General features: G+C 40.1%; 2 protein-coding genes across 17 annotated transcripts; both read left to right on the forward strand.

Moving 5' to 3' along the window:
• The first annotated feature begins 1,066 nt into the window (after positions 1-1,066).
• On the forward strand, positions 1,067-4,683 carry LOC133512408 (motor neuron and pancreas homeobox protein 1-like). Of its 3 annotated transcripts, none has more exons than XM_061842010.1 (3): positions 1,067-1,626; positions 2,569-2,699; positions 4,187-4,683. In XM_061842010.1, the coding sequence occupies exons 1-3, from the start codon at positions 1,194-1,196 to the stop codon at positions 4,505-4,507; spliced, it is 885 nt and encodes a 294-aa protein (XP_061697994.1). In that variant the 5' UTR covers positions 1,067-1,193; the 3' UTR covers positions 4,508-4,683. The 3 variants fall into 3 exon arrangements, with proteins under 3 accessions (XP_061697994.1, XP_061697992.1, XP_061697993.1); XM_061842008.1 differs by having other exon boundaries at positions 2,569-2,732; positions 4,187-4,525; XM_061842009.1 differs by having other exon boundaries at positions 2,572-2,732; positions 4,187-4,525.
• Positions 4,684-4,875: 192 nt separating this feature from the next.
• On the forward strand, positions 4,876-23,139 carry cfap65 (cilia and flagella associated protein 65). 14 transcript variants are annotated; one of them, XM_061841998.1, is made up of 35 exons: positions 4,876-4,997; positions 5,615-5,679; positions 5,806-5,978; positions 6,069-6,171; positions 6,255-6,421; positions 7,787-7,995; positions 8,104-8,240; positions 8,732-8,957; positions 9,045-9,313; positions 9,630-9,806; positions 9,920-10,155; positions 10,295-10,451; positions 10,968-11,117; positions 13,113-13,370; positions 13,476-13,615; positions 13,688-13,772; positions 13,881-14,027; positions 14,166-14,331; positions 15,187-15,330; positions 15,451-15,664; positions 15,789-15,917; positions 16,438-16,528; positions 16,612-16,691; positions 17,262-17,328; positions 17,576-17,686; positions 17,921-18,112; positions 18,251-18,394; positions 19,560-19,685; positions 19,813-19,929; positions 20,599-20,733; positions 20,810-20,860; positions 20,948-21,132; positions 21,256-21,384; positions 22,025-22,250; positions 22,484-23,138. In XM_061841998.1, exons 2-35 carry the CDS (start codon positions 5,617-5,619, stop codon positions 22,760-22,762), a joined length of 5,283 nt encoding a protein of 1,760 aa, XP_061697982.1. In that variant the 5' UTR covers positions 4,876-4,997; positions 5,615-5,616; the 3' UTR covers positions 22,763-23,138. The 14 variants fall into 14 exon arrangements, with proteins under 14 accessions (XP_061697982.1, XP_061697983.1, XP_061697981.1 ...); XM_061841999.1 differs by lacking the exon at positions 4,876-4,997 and adding an exon at positions 5,113-5,145; XM_061841997.1 differs by lacking the exon at positions 4,876-4,997 and adding an exon at positions 5,137-5,277.
• Positions 23,140-24,350: the final 1,211 nt, after the last annotated feature.

A 24,350-nucleotide genomic window follows, 5' to 3' on the forward strand; every position in this document is an offset into this window, starting at 1 on the left:
ATGGAGGAAAGGCAAACTGGCAAACAAAATGTCGTGTGCTTTATTCCTGGTGTCTTAAAAAAAAAGTTTACTTTATTCATACTTCTGTGAGCTAATCTATGAAAACATGAACAACATGGGATATTGTCATCTTTGATCATTCTTGAATCACAGTAAATATTTCAAGTTTCATTAAGTTCTTTGTCCCAGTCTCCTGCAAAATGTGTTCCGCAATTTAACAATTTACCGCAGGAAAACAGAAATGGATTATATTTCTAAACCCAACATATTGTAATCCTAGTATCTCGTTGTGATCCAGTGGCACCTCGAAATATATATTGACATTGTCATTTTTCTTCAGTTAGCCAACAGAAATTACTCCAAATACCCAAAAATGGATCTTGGAATTATGTGTGGGTATTTTTTATGAACTGCAATGCAGAAAATATAACACCCATGAACAGAAATTGACATTATTTGAAATCCTAAAATACTATACAAAATCCTGCATTTGCTCCTGCCTCTCTTCAATTTGAACATACCTGCGAGGCTTCTTTTTGTTCCAAACATAAAAACTGAGCTACTGTACACGAGCAATGTTAATGATTATACATGTAGTGTGTTAGTTTTGAGTGGTGCAGTTAAGAAATTATTTTACATATGCTGAAATACATGGGTGCTTATGCCAAAATTGCATTATTTCACAACAGTGGTAGTAGTCAACACACTTTAAGAGCTAAATAAATCAGAATTTGGGGAGAGGTTAATGGGACAGGTTGAAATGGAAGTAAAGCAAAATTATTGATATAGAGGTGTGTACTTTAAATGATTAAAAACATGTAAAAAAAATAATAAAGGAAAAAAAAACGGAAAAAATGCACAATTAAAATAACGTAAAGTGCAAGAAATATTTTTTTAAAAGTTTAAATGCTCTAAATAACACTATAAGATGAAAAATTGGTTTTAATGTGAATTTAAAAACATTCCCACTTGGAGCTGCATTCTGTGCATTTATTGCCTTTGACAATTGCGTTGGCTCGCTCCAAAGCTTCTGGCCAATCCCACCGGAGCAGACTTGACGGCCCCTTCTGCCCTCCGATGTTTTCGTGGCCACCACTTGAGTGGAGACCATCCAGAAAACTTCAGAGGAGTACAAGATCAACTACTTGGGAGTCCAGAGAGCACTTTTTCCCCCCACATCGAAATCACATAGAATGGCCTCTCGTGTCGAGAAATCGCAAAAGTTCCGTATCGAGGCGCTGCTGGCTCACGATGTTGACCGGAGGCAGGACGGCGATGAGGCAACCTACACCGGGCGTAGTCCCGTCCGCAGCCCGCACTCCGAGACTCTCTCCCCGCCTCGGCCTCCCAGCGCTCCGCTGCAGGCCCGGCCGGGGAACACCCCCGACGCCCCCGTCTACGACTTCTCCCTGCAGGCGGGATTCGCCGCGATGCACGCCGGGGGGTTGTTCGGAATGCACCCGAGGTCCTTGTACCCTTTGCCGCCTGCATTTGCGTGTCCCGGCTTTCCGCAGCTGGTCCAGCCTTACCCGGGGCACCCGAAAGGGGGCAGCGTGGCCGGGCTGCACCCGCTGGAGCCCTGGATCCGAGGCGGGATGACGTTCCCCAGGCTTGCAGAGAATTTAGGTGAGTGCATCCATATTTCAAGACTTGAAGTGGTAAATTGTATTACAATATATTGTTTTCCCATTTAAGTCTTTTTTTGTTTAAGTGTATTTCAAATAACATAATAAAAAACAATGGTCCAATTGAATGGATTATAAATTAATCCATAATACAATAAATACTGAGTTCATTCCTCATTGGAATTAATGCTGTACCCGGCAGTATCTTAACTGATAAAAATAATACAAATGTCTAGGTTACATGCATAATATTATTGATACAATATAATGTAGTATGAGTGCTATAGATGAGCGCTATCTATGCCAGTTACATCAACAAGTTAGCATAGTTGTCAGCCACAAATAGGAAATTCAAAAGCTCAACTTAAAGGACTTTGTCACAAATCCTTATGACATCAATGTAAATGAAAAATTGCTTTACAATGTATTTATTTCTGTGCTCTTGATGCCAAAACTGTTGACCCGAGTGCCATGTTAAAATTTAGTCCGTTCGAGATGGTTTATTTCCTATAATGAGAAACGGACCATGAAGTTGTAACACATGGACCAGATTCATCAAGTGGTCTTGTGTGGATTTTGGGTTCCTCCATCACATCAACACCATCCCAACGGAAGAGACAAAAAAAAGCAGCTCTGCCACCTGGAACAACAGAATTTTTATTATTTTAAGGGTTGAAAATGGTTTTGAAAATAGACCCAATTGTCATTAATGCTAACTTCCACCACACATCTAATTTTATATTTGACATAACATAAAACTGCATGACATAAATATTATAATATTAAGCTATATATTACAGACTGATACTATAATATATCAAAGCAAATTAGTATTCTTTAAAAAGAAGTATTGAAAACAAAAATGCTACAACAATAATGAAAATGAAAGATGATTAGAACAACTTTTAACATTTAATTTACGTATTTTATGTATTCCTCATAGCAGCGCCAGCCCAAGCAGGTTTACTGGGGAAGTGCCGGAAGCCCAGGACCGCGTTCACCAGCCAGCAGCTGTTGGCACTTGAAAACCAGTTCAAGCTCAACAAGTACCTGTCCAGACCCAAACGCTTCGAGGTGGCTACATCACTCATGCTCACAGAGACTCAGGTAGATCACTTCTGTTGTGTACAGTCCACATTTCATGTACTCTGGTTCATGATCCTCTCATGTCTGAGTTTTGGGAATTACAAATCGAATCGTCGTTACCTTCCAAGTACTGAATATTAAAACAAACAAGGATTTGATTTAGTACACACAATATCAGCGTTTGGAAAGTACACATGGTCATTAAGCAATATCTGTTCTGCACTAGTGGCATAATACTAATTGTGCCCATTACAACGTCAGACTGAGTACAAGTACTTCGACTTGAATTTTCATCAATACCAAAAGTGATATTTGATAAAGTATTGTTACTGTGGTGAACATTTGTTTCATTTTCATCAAATACTTTTGAAAAACACATTTTTCCCCTTGGATATAGCCCGCGTTTCACTCAAATATAAAAATTGTTTAGGATAACAACTTGTCATCAGAGTTGCATGGTGGAGGACTGGTTTGAGTGTCAGCCTCACAGTTCTGAGAAGTGGGGTTCAAATCCGATCCTTACCTGTGTGGAGTTTGCATGTTCTGCATGGGTTTTTTTTCCAGGTGCTCCGGTTTCCTCCCACATCCCCCAAAAAATTGCATGGTAGGTTATTTGAAGAATCTAAATTATGCTTAGGTGTGAACGTGATTTGCAATTGGTTGGCGACCAGTTTAGGGTGTATGCCAGCTCCTGTCCAATGACAGCTGGGATGGGCTCCAGCAAGTCCACAACTCTTGTGAGGATAAGCGTCTATGAAAATGGATGGATGGATAACCGCAATACGCATGCAACAAATCACTTAGTTGCTTTTGAACTAAAACGTATACTGTATTTGAGAAAAAAAAACCATTGGATATAAGCAAAAACTGCTGCATTACTTCCATCCATCCATCCATTTTCTTAACCGCTTATCCTCACGAGGGTCGCGGGGAGTGCTGGAGCCTATGCCAGCTGTCAACGGGCAGGAGGCGGGGTACACCTTGAACTGGTTGCCAGCCAATCACAGGGCATATAGAGACAAACAGTCGCACTCACAATCACACCTAGGGGCAATTTAGAGTGTCCAATTAATGTTGCATGTTTATTGGGATATGGGAGGAAACTGTAGTGCCCAGAGAAAACCTAGATAAGCATAGGGAGAACATGAAAACTTCACACATGCGAGTCTGGGATTGAATCCAGAACCTCAGAACTGTGAGGCCAACGCTTTGCAGCTGATTCACCGTGCCGCCACATTACATCTAGTATGGTTGAAATGATTCATCAAATGAATCAAATGATCAAATTAAAGAAAAGGTCAAAGTAAAATCACTGACCCGAAGCTTTGCATTCATCACTCTTCTAAATATTATTGTAAACTAACTCCCGTTTAAATTGGTGGAAAAGTGCAAAGCCAGGAGGTATGAGTCCATACAAGACAGAGAAAAAAGTTTGGCATCATTTCCACTCCTCTCCTTCGCTCCTCCACACCTAGGTTAAGATCTGGTTCCAGAACAGGCGAATGAAGTGGAAGAGAAGCCGTAAAGCCAAGGACCAGGCCAACCCGGTGTCCCAACTGAGTGACGGCGAAAGGGCGGACAGTGTCCAACTCCAAGCGGACTCTCCCAGGTCCAGCCTGGAGGATGAAGATGAGCTGGAAGGCCAGCAAGAGGATGAGGAGCCGAGTGCACTGCCGGGTTCTCTATGCTACCTCTTGAAGCGCGGTGGAGGAGTCACAGGGAACTATAGCTCTTATTTACAAGATGAGCCGGAGGAGGGAAGTTCGAGGAAAAGTGGGGTTTTCAAACAAGTATAGCATTTTATTCTTTGTGTTTGTATATTGCTTTGGAGAGAACGATGCACAGTGGAAGCAGATGCAAAAAGGGATATTATTTATGACCAGCCAGTCATGGAAATGCTATGTTAAACCAAAATAACGGAAAATTCGTATAATACAGTATGATTTTACCTTGATTTTGCAATTGTGCTGCTCATTTTTGTGCAGATACTTGTTAAACAAATAAAGCTGAATTGAAGAACAACTGGGGATGAGACACGTTCAGCTTTCATTCACTGGGATGTATTTAGCAAGTACATGTCAATATTTGTGACTTTTCTGTTGTACAGGAATTATACAAAATAATATATTTTCGCGTTTTCCACTTATGCAACTCGCTTTCCGTAGTTACCTTGGCAACACACAACACTGTCAGGAACTTTGAGGACGACAAATTGCTTTGCACGTTTGTTGTTGTTTTTAAAAATGTATGTAAAACAAAAGGAGTAAGTTGTCGTCCTATCAGCAGGTAACCGTATGTTTATCGCAGAGGAACATTTTCCTAAAACAATTAAACCGTCAACTAAGTTAGTGATCGAGTCCGCACAGTGAAGTGAGAGTTTTAAAAGGATTAACAACTAATGTTAAACAAAGCCTGCTGTGAATTAGGGACGCAGGTGTGGTAATTAAAGATTTTATCATCGTGTTAGCGAGTGCTGGTTAGCTTCCAGTTAGCTCGCTGGCTCTTAGCACGCTAGCCATTATTTTATTTTAATTTATCAGGGCTGTATTGCGGTGGTTTCCCTGAGGTACTTTGTATTTAACTCATTTCAGCTCCTTGTGGTTTTTTAACTACAGTATGTGTTGTCCTCGTGACTCAGGTGTGAACATGTTGAATGTATGAACGTTAATTTCGAGCAACTTTTGAAACGTATCGCTTGTTTTGTCACAATATTGTGTGCTTTTGTCACCCAGCGCTCGAATGTACATGATGCTGATGTTGCAGTCGTGTTCCTTCCTGTTGTTGTGGTTGTTGTTGTTTTTATTAAATAATAAACAGTATGCACCTACATTTGTTTTATGAGTTTGTCTTGTAAATAGAAAAAATTGAAATGTAGCAACACATCAAATCTTCCTTGTCTTCAGTCATGTTAACTGAATCTGAGGACCCAAAGTCAACTGGGTCAGAAGCACTGTGGAACAATTTCAGAGTAAGCGACTTTCTCATTTCAACTTGTGTGTGTGTCTGGTTGTGTTATGTGCCCATCCATCTTCTCAAATAATGTCCTGTTGTCTTTTTTTTTTTTCTATTTTGTTTACGCTACTTCCCCTGGCAGCATCCAGGGACTCAGCTGAAGTGCCTACGGCGTGCCCCCGTTCAAAGAAACTGCTTCCTGGGATTGGAAACAAAGCCCGAGGTGCTTTGGGAGGACTGGGATGAGGGCAGAGAATACACCAAGTCGCTAACATTAAAAAACGTTGGCCTCAAGCTACAGAAACTTCAGTTAAGGTCAGTTGTGCCCATCTAAACGCAACACAGGAAGGTAAAAGGTATCTTAATACTCCCACATGAGTAAATTCTCTCCTTGCTTCTTCTCAGACCTCCTGTGACCAAATTCTTCAGCATCTCCATTTCCAGGAACATTTCGGTGAGCCCAGGGACGACTTTGTCTATACCGGTCACCTTTAGACCTGCTCAGAGGGTAATATTGCAAATGGTGTAACATTCTCTAGCGCACAGTCATTTTGATGTGGTTCCTCTATAATGTTTTCTTTGTTTTCCCAGTGTAAGTATGAGGACAGCATTGAGTTTCAGAGTAAAGATGGCACTTTCCAAATAATCCTTCGGGCTGTCATTCCCTATCCGGCCCTGGGAGTGCCGGACACTGTGCTCCTCCCCCTCTGTGCTGTGTATCAGTCTGCTTCTGCTACTTTTCTGTTGAAGAATCTCAGGTATTTTAACTTCCCCACGTTGTCAGCCATTTAAAGGCTTTTGACCTTTGAGCTTAGTTGATCCGGGGAATATTTTTTTCTGGGACAATATATGCACCAAACCTATTCAAATAAAAATTAGACTTCATTCTTTCACCAGTAAACAACTTTGTTTAGAACTTTCAGCATTGAGCTGTAGATCATGATTTGCTTTCACCAAAAAACACCAGTTTCTCACTAAAGCTGAGTAAATAAGCTTTTGTGAAAAGTGTCAAGCAGAACAGTGACTTCGATGCCAATATTTTTTGCGTTTGCAACACCTAAAGCTAGAAAACAAAAAACAGAAAAATGTCTTTTGATGGCGGACTAATAATTTATTTGTAGCCAAACTATTAAGAAATGAGTAATGCTAACTCACTGCATAGATTGTGTTGACTTTCAGTGGCTTAAAAGGCATTCATCCTTTTTATCTACTCCAGTAAAGAACCACATTTCGTACTGATGTCCACAATCATTGATTGCTTGTTCGCCGTAGAACATCGTGAATTATTAAAACAACCAAAGTAAGCAATGACAGTCACTTCCTTGATATAATGATTCAATAAATAAACAAAATATAAAATAATGCGTGCACTATATAAATCAGTAGTACATAAATGGGAGACTAAAAGTACACCACACAATCATAGCTCTCTTTACATCTATCTCTCTCACACATTCACATACGTCACCCATAACAAAGGTGATCGAAGAGTTGTAAAATAAACACGTCAAGTTTAAACACAAATCCATGACCATCATATATATATATGAGGACATAAGTAGACACATGTAAATAATAAATTCACATAAATCTTTTTTTCAAGACCACAACCAGACTTTCTACTTCCTAGTGCGACACATACTTTGTTCATACCATTCATATTTGCTTTATATAGTCTGTTGGAGTGTGAGGTGCCTAAACTAGTTTAATTTCGAGCATGTTGGTATTTCTTGATTGCGCAATCAGCGATTCAGCCCCTTATCTTTATCTTCAACTCAAAAGCTGTGCGGCCCTCAATCCAAAGCAATGCAACAGCCTCATCTACTGGCAACCGTTTGCCATTACATTGGTTTAAATACCTGAATCTCAGACAAGCTGGGCTAAACTTTTCTCCCTTGCCTACTAATTGAAAAATATTTTATATATGTCTGTGGCAGTAAAAAGCAGACTCCAGTTGACAAATATAAATGTCCACAGCAATGAACGACTGAGTTGTTTCTTAACAAAAAATAAATAAACATCATACCACCTCTGAAATTGACTGAATTGCCTTACTTTTCTCTGACATTGACTCAAAAATGTGTACATACTGTATTGGACTCAGATCTTTCTGTCTCCCACAGCAAACTCCACACTTACTTTTATTGGGAGTGTTCTGAACCCTTTCAAGTGAGTCCAGAGGAAGGTGTGCTGAAGCCCAATCAGGAGATTCAGCTCATGGTCCTGTTCCAACCACAACAAGCGCTGTTGTACAACCAACATGCCTTTTGTAGCTTTGGAGAGGAAGGACAGAAAGTGGACTGCTGCGCCACAGTACTTCTTCAGGGAGCGGGTACTGTAATCATGCACAGATGCATTTCAAATGTGTGAATAGATGATGGCTGCATATCAGTCAAATTATTTACTGTACTTTTTATCTTGTGTATGCTTTTCGTGAAAGCCAAGTACCCATGTCTTCAACTGAAAAACCCAAGTTCTAAAGCTGAGAAACAACATGGTGGTCCAGTGCTTAACTTTGGATCTGTGGCAGTGGGACAAAGTTTGCAGAAAGGTTTTGACATCTGTAATCCTTCTCATGTAAGTTTGGCTGCATTTACACAGCATGATCAAGTTCCTGATTCCTAATTTGATGCCAATACCAGATTTTTTTCCCCATTACTATTTCAAGCGACACAAACCCAGTACACATGCCAGAATGACAAGTACTATATGTAACTCCACTTGTGACAATAAAGAAGTAAACAATAATTAAGAGCTAATTGAAATATAAAATGTTGTGTAACATTTATTTGTCCTGCGCTGAAATGTGACCATTGGCCCACTGCGTGTCATGGAACTTAATTTGAATTTCTAATGAATGACACCTCCAATGAACTATAGATTATTTAACCTACATATATAATGGTCTATGCTTTTGTAGAACTCAGAGCTGAAATTGACACATATGTGTTGGTCTTGGATTTTTATCCACATTTGATAAATGGCTTATTCCGTTCTGAAGATACCCGATTCCATTCATTTTTTTCCTTCTAGTTATTTACACTGTGTGTGTCCCTGCTGTCTTCCAGGTTACTGCATTTTTCTCCCTCACTAGACTCCCTGGAGGGGTGCCCTTGTTTGGGTCCGAATTCTTCTGCGATGTCAGCAGCGGTAAGGTCGCGCCAGGTGGAAGTTTGTCGGCTAAAGTCACCTTTGCGCCTACTGTTGCTGGTTCTGTCTCTGTTGAGTATTTGACTGTAGAATGCAAAGGGGCACTCAACAAAACAGTGCTTAAGCTCACTGGAAACTGTGCAGGTACGACACACAAATGCAATGAAAGCAAACTATTTGTGATCGTGGTTACACATGAACTCATCCCTCTATACATTTTTTTGTTACCAGGTCCCAAGTTGTCATTTTCTTCATCTTTGATTGACTTTGGTTGCATTAAAGTGGGAGCCACAGCGTCGCATTCAATTGAGATGGTCAATTCTTCATTTGTTCAGGCAACTTATCAATGGGACATAGACTGCGCTGGACACAGTGTGTTCAGCATCCAACCACAATGCGGCACCTTAAACCCAAAGAGCCGTTTAACACTGACTATCTTCTATCGCCCCACTATGCCTGTTTCCCATCACAGAAGCGTGCCTTGTTTTATACTACATGGGGTAAGCAACTAGTCTTATTACAATATCACAATTCTTACTGATGCAATACTTGTCCAAAGTACTTTGATACCAATACTAAAATGATTGACAATGATGGCAAAAAACATCAGTAAAAGCCGCCTCTTTTTTCAATAATTTTCTGAAATGTAAATGTGTTTTTGGCTTTTGTTCATTTGTTTCTGAAATATGAGTATTTCACAGTATTTTATATTGTTTTGAACTTTGAGGCCACCGTACTTGAATGGAAAAACATTACATTGCCATTTATGAACATAATCCTCCTACCTGAAAATCCACTTTTATCTTCCTTTTACAGGAGCCCATGTTTCTTGACCTGCTTGGTACCTGCCACTCAGATCTCCAGAAACCAGCTGTACTCAAACCAGAACATTTGGGAGATATTAAAGAGGCTCGATCGGACATCATTAGTGTCCTGCTGCCAAACAATAGCTCACAACTGGATCCACAAGCATTCTGCTTATCTACAGATGAAGTAAATTGTGTTTTTGCCTGGTTTGAAGCCCAACCCAAAATAATGGAAGTAGCATTTCAATGGCATTTGTACAATATTTTGCTCAGCCAGCCATTGTCCCTCTTGTTTTCTAGAAGTCAAGCCGACAAACAGATAATGTCTCGATTGTAAGGTCAGTCACTCCCAAGGAAGACACTGACCAACCCGCCTCAGCGGAGGAGGATTCACCTGGTTTATCTTCACCCCCGACACGCCTATCAGTGGTGCCCAGTGAACTGCTGTTTCATCAAGTCAGATCCTCCTCCATGTCTACCTCATCTGCAACTTCTCAGGGTGTGGCCATCACCAACAACTCTGCTGTGAAACTCACGTAAAGTCACCTACCTCTCCTTTGTACTCTGGACACAACACAGAATTGAAGTAGCAGAGTGAGGATGAGCTGGACGGAAGATGAATGAAGTCCAACACCACTAAAAATAGTTGTTTTATTCCTTGTGTTTGTATTACAGCCTGGTGTGGACCAATGCTGCAGACTCTCCATTCTCGGTCTCTCCGTCAACAAGTGACCTTTCCCCACTGAAGTCCACCTCATTCAGAGTGGCATACAATCCTAAAGAACTAAATGCAGTGCATGCAGCTCAACTTGAGTGCCTAGCTTTTAAAGATGTAAGAATTCCTTTCAATGTTTTGCTCGTTTTGTGAAACTTTCTTTCAATAGTGTTACATTTGTGACTAAAAATATTTTCCTTCAATATTACTGGTGGGGGTTGGGGGGGCACCTCATATTTCCAAAACCATAACATAATTTTCAGAACAAAACAAAAACCTTGAATTTTTGTTGAAAAAAAGAAATTTGTTGAGCCATTAACATTGCATCGTCTGAGAGCAAACCTGACCACCACTTTATATTGGTCAGTAATTTGTAAAATAATATACTGTACTAACATGGGGACTGACCAAAAAATAGGATAATTGTCAAATTTGGACATACAGTTCTAGGTTTGGCTTGACACAAACAAATTTTGTAGTATTGTTTTTGCGAGCAGTTTGATGTAGTGCGTATGGTATGTTTGACTTTTAGCCACCCACCACGTTGGAAAAACCCTTGGCACAAAAATAAAGCCCAAGTATGTCCTAATGTACAGTATTGTATTTGACTAAACGATTTCTGTTTTGGTGCAGCAGAGTCAGTCTTGTGAAAATGAGGACATATGTGAAAATGAGGAACCGATATGTCCACCTTGGTGCGTCATTGTCCGAGTCATCGGACATTCTCTTGAGCATGGAAAAGAGCTCATGTACCCAAACTGCTCTCTTGAGCCAAATAATGTGGTAAGCATGAGTGGGAGAGTAAAAATAACCAAATCAAAATATGTGGTTGCACAAGTGTGCACACCCCCTTTTAAATCACTTGTGGCTGTGGTGACTTTAAAACAAAATTTTTTTGCTTTGTCGCAGAAGCCTAAAAGTTTTGTGCTCAGACATTTTTCTGCATGTGTTTGGGAGACTTTGGTAGAGACCACTAAAACCAAGAATTTCTTTGGCATAATTCCATGAGATACTTTAGGCACAAATAATATTCCTCTTCACCAAAAGAAGCCCATATCTGCAATGAAGCATGGTGATCGTGGCATCATGCGATCAATGCTGCTTTTCTTCTGGTTGAACTGCCACCTTAAACAACATTGGAAGAATTATTTGTTCAAAATACCAACCAGTATGAGCACAAAATCTTCAGGCTTATGATAGAAAGCAAAACACAAACATGTGGCACTTTAAGTTTTGGTAGGCATGTGCAGACTCCCATTCAACGAGTTTGGATGTGATTGGTCACTCTACCACTGTCAATTTATGAGAGGGTCTACACACTCATACAACTATTTCATCTTAGTTTATTTTTGCTTCTGCTTAAAAAAAGTTTTTCAATGAAGTTGTACAGGTTGTAGGTCACATTCCTTGTTGAACATGTTTTGAAATTATTTATCTTTGTTTTATATTTTAAATTACAAAAACCTCGCATTTGAACTTGGGTGTGTTGGCTTTTCATATCCACTCTAAACGCCATCAGTGTTTTAAATGGTAGAGTGGGTATGAAAAGTATTCAGACTGCCTCAAATTTTCCACTTTGTTATATTGCAGCCATTTGCTAAAATAATTTAAGTACATTTATTTCCACATTAATGTACCCACATCAGTCATCCCATATTTACAGAAGAAAACAATTGACATTTTTGCAGATTTCCAAAAAAAAAAAAAACCAAACAAACAAACTGAAATATCGTACAGACATAATTCAGACCCTTTGCTGCTGTGACACACATTTGACTTGAGTGCTCGTTGAGATTGTTCTGCACTTTCATTAGACTCCAACCGTGTTTGATCATTCTGATTGGACTTAATTGTGAAAGCACACAATTGTCCATATAAGACCTTACAGGTCAAAGTGCATTTCAGAACAAATGAGAATCACAAACTGCCTGAAGAGCTCGGAGACAGAATTGTGGCAGAGCACAGATCTGGCCAAGTTTACAAAAAATTCCGTTTAACTTATGATTCCTATCTCCACAGTGGTTATTTCACAGCATCTTGCAGTGCCCCCACGGAATCTTCTCCTCAGTGCAAGACGCTTGGAAGCTCGCATAGAGATTGCCAAAAGACTGCAAGATGCTGTGAAATAAGATTTTCTGCTCTGATGAGATCAAGATAAATCTTTTTGGTGTTAAGTCCAAGTGCTATGTATGGAGAAAACCAGGCACTGCTCATAATTAGTCCAATACAATCCTAATAGTGAAGTGTGGTGATCATGCTGTGGGGGTGGGGTAGGGGCGTTCGGCTGCAGGGACAGGATGACTGGTTGCAATCGAAGGAATGATGAATGCAGCCAAGTATAGGGATACCCTGGACAAAAACACCCAGAGTGCTCAGAACTTCAAAATGGGCCAAAAGATGACCTTCCAACAAGACAATGACCCCAAGTACACACCTAAAATAACAGAGTGGCTTCCGAACCACTCTGTGTCCAGAAATGGCTCAGCCAGAACCCTGACCTTAAGCCAATTTAGCATCTGTGGGGAGACATCAAAATCGCTGTCCGCCAACGTTCACCACCCAACCTGACAGAACTGGAGTGGATCTGAAATTAGGAATGGGAGAGCATCCCCAAATCCAGTTGTGGAAAAATATTTTGTGTCATTCCTCATTTAACCAATGCCTTTCTCTTATAACGGAGTGAAAAATTTTAAGGGGGTCTGAATATTTTCCTTACCCACTGTATGCCTTATCATCTCTGATCATAAACTCTTGAAAATTATATTTGTATCACCTTAGGTATTCACAGGCCTTAGTGTTCGATCCCATCAGACATTGCTCCTCCGCAATAACGGAGAGCAGCCCTTCACTTTCTTTCGGAACTTGAATGACAGCTTGGACCCTGCCCTGGCCGTAACGGTGTCACTAGTGCCAAGGTGCGGCTTGCTCTTCCCTGGGGATCATCAAATCCTCACCGTCATAACTACTCCTAAGGAAGACCATCCTCAAGAGGGAATTAAGTTGCACCTTCAACTCAATTCCGGCACGCACACAAAGGTAGAAATACAGATGGGCCCAAATGAACATTTACCGACAAAGGTGTTTTTTTTTTTTTTTTTTTTTTTTTAATGCACCTGTGTGATTTTCTTTGTTGTGCTGTAGGAAATTACTGTTTTTAGCATATTGGAAAAGATAAGTATGTCACTTGGGGGAGGTGGTAGTTTATATTTTCAAGATACATATGTGGGCTCAGCCACCAAGCAGACTCACTTTATCCGGAACGTCTGCCGCATACCTCTAAGGTTAGTTAGTTTGCACTGTCATGGCTGCTGTCATGTCAATTTTCTATTGTGACATCATACAACTTCTAATAGCTTCCAATGGAACATTCGGGAGTCCGACCAGGAGCTCATCTCTGTTCAACCAAAAGATGGTGAACTACGAGTCAATGAAAGTGCAGTAAGAGCCAAACTTAGTTGTGTATTAAATGCTTTACAGAGCTCTCAAATGTTTGTTATTGTTTCTTTTCTTTTTCTTATAATTCTTTGGACTGCTTTGACATCACAGGAGCAGCAATGGTCCTTCAATCCAAGGGAAGAGAAAACATACATCCTTGAACCTACTCTCACCTTCTGGCCAACCCAGGACCCCAGTTATCAAAAGTCTGTCCTTACACTCAAAGTAGTGGGAAGAGGCGCCAAATGTTTCATTCAGGTCTGACCATATACTAATTAATCCTGTTCGATTACAAATTTTGAGGCTTTGTAATGTAAGCATTAAGCTGTTAAAAAGTGTAGTGACATTCGCATATGAGCACAGATGTGGATCTATAATTTTATGTTTCCAATTCAGGCACTTAAAGACGTTTTAGACATGGGAGACACTTTGGTCGGACGTTCTCAGTCAGTTTATGTTCCTCTGGTGAACAACAGTACTTGCTCCATCTCCTTCATTGTCTCTGTTGAGCAGACGCTACAAGATGAGGAACTTCGTCAGGACCATGTACCAGCAACGAATGGTATGCCTTAGTACAGTGATTCCCAACCTTTGTTGAGCCAAGGCACATATTTAAGACATCTCACAGCACAAAAAATGGAAAAAAGTATACTGCATCTGTTGAACCGATTATGACCTCTCTGTTCATTTACATATTTCCTGACTTGTTGACCTCTCTATTTTAACACATAGCTATTATTCTATTGTATGAGTGGCAACAAGTAGATACACAGGTTGTTTGGACCTTCCATCTAGTGAAATGGTTCTGGAAATTTTTACACCAAGTGTCACTTGGAAAAAAAAAAATACGGAGCTTTCAAATTACCACCATAATGACCAACATTAAAATACACTGACATTGTAGAAGGAATAGTGTAAATGCATTGTACTGTTCTTAAAAGTTAAATACAACTGAACTGTACTTGAAAAATCAACTGTACAGGTACTTGAGAAGTAAAAAATGTACTTGGAATGGATTTTCAAATGTTTTTAAAGAGGATGAATGCAAAGCTGGAAACTTCATTCTGAGTTTAATTGTATTGCATGTTTTAAATATTACAAATGATATTTGTATTTAAGTCTTTAGTGCACCACAAATGGTACTTGTACCACACTTTGAGAATCAGTTATCCTGTGGTGTGCCATTTAATAGTTATTGCCCGCCATTACAGTACAGCTACGGAATGGCATAAAAAGATGAATAAAGGTGCATAATTTCTAGACCAATCTGTTGTTAGTTGGATTATTCCCCATAGCACGTGTGATGATCTCTCATCGCTTAAACACTGACTGCCTTCGTACCATTGTGTCCGTTCATGTACGTCTCCGTGTACTAAATGAGTACAAGTAGAGGTGGTCATGAAACTAACTGTATCAGGTTCGATCTGCCCAGCCCTGCAACTTGACTGTGAGGGGGGAACTGTGGCCTCGCAGTCTGCATTCATGCTCCGAGCCACATTTAGGCCGGATCGGCAAGCGCATTACGGGTGGACCATCAATTACCAGACACTGAATTTAACTGGTATATACAAATAACACACACCTCAAAGAATCACATTTCTCGTTTTTTGTATCATTTTATTTAATGTTTTTTTTCTTAGCTCATTTTCTCTCCTTATCTGTCCCTCTTTTGCCCTGGCAGGCATGCCGTTGTCCCCTCCCAAACCAGTGTGTGAGGTTCGCGGCAACGGTGTTTTCCCCACCCTGCAGGTGACCGACGTGTCCAGTGGCGGCGTCATGGCTTGGCTCAGCAAGACATACGTTTGGAAACTCCTGTCAGTGGATAGCCTCAATGCACAGTTAGTCTGCATGCCTTCCCCAGTGGAGCACAGTTACAGAAGCCCAAGACGGCACAGGTGAACACAGATGATATGCATAGTATAATTCTTTAAGCTTGAACGTGTTTTATTCGTGGTTTGTTTTTTTAGAATTTTAATTGTATTTACATTGTCACACATTGATTCTATTTTCTGTCTCTAGTATGCGCACATACCCAACGATCCTAATCAAAGCCATGGTGGATATTAACTTCAGTGCAGCTCCCCTGAATTCAGAACCTTCTACTTTTGCATTGGTGTTTTACAACCCTGGCAGCATCCCTGTAGAGTGGTAAGTTTTAAAGACAAACACTCATACTCTTTCAATCCAATTTAAAAAAATGTACTTATGTATGAAAACAGCAATATTTTATTTGCACGGGGATTGGCTTATAGGCTTAAGATTTGTGTTTGCCGTTGTCGGCCGCTTGCCTCAAAATACTGCCGCTCGCCTTTTAACTGGAAAACGTAGGATTGAACACATAATTACTGACAATGGGAACACATGATTCGGGCCTCCCTCCGCTGACAGTCCATTTGAAATTTTTTTAAATTTATTTTTCAGTCTTTAGATGTTCTTGCCCCACTCTGATCTACTCCATCCTTCTCCTCCCGCATAGTGCTTCAGGTCAACTGACCAGCAGCTAGACTTTTTTCTGTTGAAGGTCCCACACTTTGGAACAGCCTTACTCTGCCCATTAGACAAGCCTTCTTAGTGTTTTTCAACATTCGTCTTAAAACATCTATAAATTTGTATTAAAACTTTTAACAAATGTGTACCACTTTCTGATTTGCTTCTTCTTTAAATTTAGGACATTCTTGTTTCCAGACGACCAACAGGTAGACTTTAAGCACTGGAGCCAGGGAGAGGAGTTATGTAATAATGAGCTCGAACAGATGCAGGCACGCCATCATTCTTTTTCTTCATACATATATGAAGGATATTCATATGTATTCATTAATTGAGTTCATTTTGATGTTTGCAGGTTGGGGAACTTTTTAGCGTTTCTCCCCTTTCAGGAACTCTGCTTTCTGGCCAGCAGAACTCAGTACAGCTCAGCTACAGGTCAGAGCTTATCTCAAAGAGCAGTGGTTCTCTAACTGTGGGTCTGAGTGCTGTAGATTGGGTTTTTGTAAAGTAAGTTGCTATCAGTTATGAAGTTGTCTTTTGACAAAATAAAGTGTGCTACCTACATATGGTGACTGGCATGCTAATAAAAGTATCAGAATTAGAATCCTCTGCTCATCAAACATATGAAACCAATTATTACTGCTCCATAGATTTGATAGACTTTTTATCCATAGATAATCCCCTTGTTTTCATAAAGAATATTTTTTTATCTTATAAGATATAACTTTTTAACCTTAAAACCTTAACTTTTTTTCTTGAAAAATCTTATCGTAATGTTGTGACTGTTGTGATGTTCAGGATGTGTAATTGTTGTGTTATTTTAATGATTAAAAACATTTTTTGTACTTAATGTGTCCATGGACACAAATGTTTTGAAAACCACTGGATATGTTACTCACTTGTAAAGAGTTATAGAGCAATAATGATGTTGATCTTTGAATCAACCAGTCAGTAACCAGAATGACAGAGATGTGATTTTAGCTGAAAATAATGTGCCTTTTACAGCCACACTGTATCTGGGACACATCAGTTGCCAATCATACTGAAAATCTTACATGGCAGAGAGATCTTGGTAAGTTCTACCCCCCCAAAAAAAAGAAAAGAAAAGTCTTTTTATTTCTTGTATTTACTCACCTAGTAAACAATTAAGTAATGGAACATGATTTGCTTGCTAATAATTACCAGTACCTCTTCTAACTTGCTATGGAAGTTGTACTGGAACTTAGCAATGTTAATTCATTTTTTTAATTATATAACACTAATTACTAAGCACTAGTAGACATGTGTTAGTTAACAATTTGGCAATTTGTTCCTGACAGTTGCACTTCCAAGGGGTGACAGTGGCGCAAGAGAGACCACATCTGTACTTTTTATCCACGCATCATGTTTTCACTCCTATAATGATTGGGAGTTTAACCCCTCCAATACAGGTAGGCCTTAAAATGTTTGCCGCTCTATGGCCTTGTGAGTTTGTTCCCCCATAATAGCACAACTCATTGTTGTGTCTTTCACCTTTTGCGGCTGGGCCCGGAATGTAATCCCTAGCAATAAACCGTTCACTGTCCACTGAAGGATCCTTCCCACGTTTCCCGTTGTTTACCTCACTGCATTGTCTGCATTCTGAAAATGCGCATGATGATGCCATATTTGTCTTTGTGCCATAGACGTACAACCTTTACAATGGCGGTGATGTTCCTGTCCATTACGAAGTGGATGCAGGTGTGCTGTCAAAGTTACAAGAAAACAATTTTAACCAACCACTGCTCTGTTGCCTCAACCCTGTGGGAGTCGCCCTCCCTGGGAAGATGGCAAAGCTGGAATTCATTTTCTCCCCATTGGAGGCCAAGATGTATCGTGTATGCATGAAGTACTTCACCCGTCTTCTCTCCTGTCCCTTCTTCTCTATTTTGACAATTGTAATGTAAGGTTATTGTATTTTTATTTATATTCCAGCTCTCAAATTTGCCTGTCTTTCGTGTATTGCATTTTACCAGATGGATGTTCCCATTCACGTCCGACATGGGGAAACGACAGTAGTGAACTTCGATGGTTGTGGCTTTGGTACTCAAACAGCTGTGTTCCCAAGCAGTGATACCAAACCTGTGCGCTGTGTGCGGAGGATACCCGTACCCGAGCAGGTGAGAATGAAGAAATTACCACGAGCACACTCAATAGATGCACCATTTTTGTCGCTTTCTGCCAGAAACCACATCTGTCCCTCTGTCCATCCGTCCGTCCGTCCATCCATTTTCTGTACCACTTATTCTCACGAGGGTCGGGAGCATGCTTAAGCCTATCCTAGCTATCTTCGGGCAAGAGGCGGGGTACATCAAAACAACAATTGGCACTCACAATCCTGCCTACGGGCAATTTAGAGTCTTCAATCAACCTGTCTTGCTTGTTGTTTGGATGTGGGAGGAAACTGGAGTGTCTGGAGAACACTCACACAGCCACGGGACATTTGAATCCCGGTCCTCAGAACTGTGAGGCAGATGAGGTCACCAGTCAACCACTTTGCCACCCACAAACAGTTGAAGGTGGAGTTCACATGCACTGTACAAGAACACTTATTTCATATTTTTGTCTCACTGCCTGAAGTCAAATGAGACTAAACCTCCCTTGTTTCAGGTCAGTCAGGATCATCAAAATTTAGTTTAAAACAACTATTACCTCTTATTACACTTTTTCAGAAGGTTAAACTTTGGTTCTTTCGCTTACTCTCCGGGAGTCACGCAGCATTTTGTTCATTCTTCGTCTGAATGTTGTTTTAGACAATAATAAGTAAATAAAATAATTAGAATAGATAGATGTGAGTAGCTATTGAACATCTATAGAAGGAACTGAAACATCCCACTTAGAGAAAGCACCTTTCGAACCTGAGACAACCAAAGTAGTTTGTCAAGAGCGGGTCAAAATAGCTCCTGATCGCGCCAGAAGTCTCACTGTAACTTACAAAAATTGATTATAGTGACAAAACAAAATATTAAGGGTACCATCATTTTAGTCAAGGACTTCCACACAAATCTCCTTTAACAGTCGAATTTGTGCAAATATTTACAATGGCTACTTTGTACTTGTTCTATGAGTGCTAATGAAATTCTCCTGACAACACATTCTGCAGTTAAGTAAATACTCCAAAAGTGTGTGTGTGTGTGTGTGTGTGTGTGTGGTGTGTGTGTGTGTGTGTGTGTGTGTGTGTGTGTGTGTGTGTGTGTGTGTGTGTGTGTGTGGTGTGTGTGTGTGTGTGTGTGTGTGTGTGTGGTGTGTGTGTGTGTGTGTGTGTGTGTGTGTGTGTATGTGTAGGATGCATTCCTGTCAGAGGACAATATTTTTCTCGGTGACATCCCGGTATGCTCACAATCATCAAGAGTCTTCTTCCTCACTAACGTGTCCTTAAAAGAAATCCTCTATAAATGGTGCTTGACTCAGGTGAGGGTCCCACAGCTACCGCAAGAACTGTATCACGGTCAAAATACTGTATTTATTTAAGAATAATTCCTTCAATGACAAATATGATTTATTCTTGTGTTCAACTTGTGTTTTGTATTGGTTTCAGGTGATCCGGATCCATCCTAAACAAGGCCTTCTGCGTCCAGGAGAGAGCATCTTTTGTGTGCTGACCTTCACGGCAACAGACTATCCCACCATTTATCACCTCGACATCATCTGCCAGGTAATCCCCACCCAAAAAAAACACTGGTGGAGATTTCAAGATGTTTTCAGCAACCTATGGTGCTTTTCCTCTCTACTTGTAAACCATACAGCTTTTGAGTATCTTGAAAAAGAAAACAAAAACATCATTAGGAGTAGTAGTAGTAATAGTTCCTTGAATTTATGAAGAAATAAAAATAATATTAATTCTACTTTTCTCTCTCTTTCTCTCTCTATATCTATTTTTTTTTACTTAATAATTTTATAGTATTTAGTTTGATTTATTTTAATGATTTATTTATTTTTAGGCCATTCGGTACAGTAAGGTTGATTATTATTATTAATATGTAACTTTTATCTTATCCACAGAGCTTGTTTAAATATTTTTTATTTCATACTATTATTTATTGTTTAGAGGCCCTGGAGCTCAGTGGTTAGAGCACTAGTTTGGTAAACCAGGGGTTGTGGGTTCGAATCCCACTGGGGCCTCCACTACCTGAGAAGGGTTGCGTCAGGAAGGTCATCCGGTGTAAAAATTGTGCCAAACATATATGTGCGTTCATCTGAGATGACACGCTGTGGCGACCCCGAAAGGGACAAGCTGAAAGAAACTTACTTTTCTATTGTTTACATTTTTTGTTGTTGTTGCGTGTCCTATTCTGCTGACTGTTTATCCTCCTGGTCCCTTCAGGTGACTCAGCATTCAGCGCTCACTCAGTATTCTGAGGCTCTACATCGCTGGGAGCAGGAACGAGTTCAGCAGCAAAATGAATTCACCATCACAGAGCGGGACCTTGCAGAAAGCCAAAAAGTTCTGACCGATAAGGTCTTAAACGTCAGATTCATGACTTCCTCTGAATCAATGACAAGGATGAAGTCATTTCCCTCTTTGTTTTTCGTAGGTGCCTACAGCTGTGATTCAAACGAAAGGTCCATCACTGGGCAAATACAAGGTGACTGAAAACGTCAAGCTAGCATTATTTCCCATCCAGATGTTTCAGTAATGTCTTTACGAACGATGATTTTCTCTTTTCCTCCAGACTCTTCCACCTATTTGTAGCAGGTTAGCACGAGCACAGCAGCGGGCTGAGTCCGAAGCTGTAAAAGTCTCCAAACGGCCAACTCCGCCTAATCCTATGCTCCTCCATCTGGAGGTGTCAGCGCGCTCCTATCATGCGCAGGAATATCTCAGATATTTCCCCAACCGCTTCAATAACCGCTTTAGGTAAACAATTGACACTTTTCAAGAGGGGTAACATGTTCTGGTGCATCTCAACTAATCTGAATATCATAGAGAAATTCATTTATACCCGTTGGTAAATTCCAAAACTGAATCTCATGCCTATAGGTGCTTCCATTCCATCAAGCATTTGAGACCTCAAATATGGTCGGACGCGCTACTCCAAGAAGGGCGGCCTTCTCAGATACTTGGGCCCGAACGACACTTCCTCCAGCATGTTATCACTTCTCTGATCAAGTAAACTTTTCATTGAGAAGCACTATCCTGAACTGGATGTTTGATGCATTTATTCTTAAATCCAGACTCAATAACAAATTGTGTGGGTTGGGGAAACACATTACTTAATATTGTAGCTATAATGTATCACACATACAATTTGAATAAAATGTAAGCAAAACAGCTCAATTAAATGAAACTACAATCAAATCATGTGGAAATATGATAAAGACAATCAGACCATTAGCGTTTTGTAATGTTTAACAGTAACACTGGGGTGCAACATAGGAACATAAACGACTGTACTTCTATAATGATTCAATTTAATGTATTGTACATACAACTTGAAAAATATACATAAATAATTGTTTGTAAACAGTTCTAAAAGGTTGAATGAAAATATGTTTTAGCTAACAATTAAATACAAAGTACTCTACAAAGGTATTGTACTGGATTTAAAAAAAGAACTTTTTTAATGTTATGTAGAGTGTGATCATTTCATTTATTAATTTGTTTGCATATTATTAGTGAGAGCCAGAGTACCACACTTTTGACAATCACTGCAACATCAAGAATTCTAGTTCCTCTTTTTAGAATAACTTTGTTTTTAGTTTACAAATTTAGGATATGAATCCGTATTTCTTCATTTCCTTCTTCCTAGGAGCATACTGGATGATGACGCCTTTACCCGCTCTCTGCTCCAGTTGGCATCCAAACCCCTTTTCTACAAGCCGAAAGTCATCTTCTCCCCTCCTTCGCCATTACCCCAACCTCTGATTGGCTTGGACGAGACAAATCCAGAACTTCACGTGCGCGCTGACAGTTTGGGAACTGCGGCAGGCTCTGGAACGAGACTGAAAATGCCACCACGCGCTGAACGCATACCGGTGAGCGTGTTCAATGATATATTGCTCAACACCCTCCAGAATTTGATGGTGGAGGCAGTCAGAGGAGATCTGGGCCTCATGGACCATCACAGAGTAGCGTCACCAAATATCTCTGTCAGGTGATGACACACACATGCAGAGCTACAGATTAGAATATAAAGTTAATTTTTCACAAGATGTCCCCTTTAAATCAACACTGACAAAATGTGTTAAGGCAGTGTCTCTTCATCTAGATGCAGGAGGTACCCCCTTGCCAAATTCAAAAAGGACGACAAGGAGACAATCCAGAACAAAGCAACACAGTCGGATTTAGAGACCTCCCCATTAACAGAACATCACGCAGATACGTGTTAAAACATATTGCCATCTCTTATGAACTATTCTTCATCCAAATGGGATTGGCCATGTCTCTTAACGTGCTCCATACTGCAATTCTACTCAGTATGTATGCCCGACGTGACAAGGTAAGCAATGGCTCCTTTCCAGAAGTAGTAACAAGTAAGTTAGTATAAACTCAAGGGCAGCCCCAGCAACTATGGCGCCCTAGGTGAGATTTTATAAGGTACCCCCCGCCATCAATGATTTACATATGCTTACAAAAAAGTCAAATAGCGATAGCTTCTATCATAGCTTTTGCTTTATAACTTAACATGGCACAAAGTTTTCAATTATAACATTGTTTTCATTTCATGACTGTCCAATTACTGCCAAATAAATCATGTGTGACTTGCCATTGTAATACCTAATGGGACAAACCAAAAGTAGCAACAACTTGATCTTTCTTTCCTCCATTTAGCCTCATTTTTCTCCCGTGTTCTAAGTTTATAGGGCCATTTTGCCATGTTTCCAATGTTCTCTGGGGTCACATCAATAAATTTGCCTTCAGCAAAAGAGGGGAGTATTTGGCATTATCATTTGGAATATTAATTTGGTATTTTTTTCCTGTATGTGTCAACTTCGTCGTTCTATAAGCCCGCCAGTCATTCAGGAAGAGAATATAAACTGCCAGAAAATATTAATTTAACAATATGCACATTCAGTGTTGTGAGAATCACCAGGACAGAGTGACAATTTAAAGCGGCCACTAGGTGGCGACAGCTGCAAACAAACTGGTAATTGTTATTGCCGTTCTTGATTTTCTGTTGTGGCCAACGCTCCATACCTGCAGCTTTCTGTCAAGAATAACCACAGTAAACATAAAATATATTTTCTTTCCTTTAAAAAAAAAAAAACATTCAAAACTACCTGCCCCTGTGGGGAAAAGTAATGCACCCCACCTCTCTCCATGTTAAATCATGAAATAATTGTGACTAATCACATTTGTTGGTTCACTTTCATCGACGACACCCAAGCTTGATTGCCTTCTAACCTGTTGAATCAAGAAATCACTTAAATAGAATCTGTTTGATAGATGGAAACCACCAAAATATGTAAAAAAGCTGCAATAAAGTGCCACGAGCCAAAGAAATTGAAGAACACATGAGGAGTAAACAAATTCGACATCACTCAAAGGGTTACAAAGCCCATTTCTAGTTTTTGATTCCAGCATACCATGGTGTGAGCCATAATGCTCAAATTGAAAAAAGATGGAACGATGATTAATTTTCCCAGGAATGCCCCACCTACATAAATGACCAAAGAGCACAGCGACGAGTACTGCAGGCCTCCCTTGTCTCAGTTAGGGTCAGTATTTCGGACTCAATAATAAAGAAGAACCTGGGGGAAAATGGAATCCACGCAAGACCTCCAAGGCGACAACCACCACTGACCAAAAGGGACATAGCGTAAAGACTCTCAATACATCTGGCAGAAATGTAACAGCATTTTAGAAAAAGAACGTTATCCTAACAGTCAAATGTGGTGGTATTGAAATGGTATGGACCTGCTTAGCTCCTTCAGTACCTGGACCACTTGGTGTGATTGGCGAAACCATGAATGCCGGTCTACCAGAATATTCTAAAGATAGATTATGAATAATCGCTTTTAAACCAGTGAAGTAAAAATTGATGTTTTCCTTTGCTGCAGTGAAGCTGGAACATAACTGTATCCGCCTGATCCATATTTATACATCATTTTCATTTCCTGTGCCCTGCTACTGAT

This window comes from Syngnathoides biaculeatus, chromosome 14, assembly GCF_019802595.1.
Source record: "Syngnathoides biaculeatus isolate LvHL_M chromosome 14, ASM1980259v1, whole genome shotgun sequence".
NCBI lineage: Eukaryota > Metazoa > Chordata > Actinopteri > Syngnathiformes > Syngnathidae > Syngnathoides > Syngnathoides biaculeatus.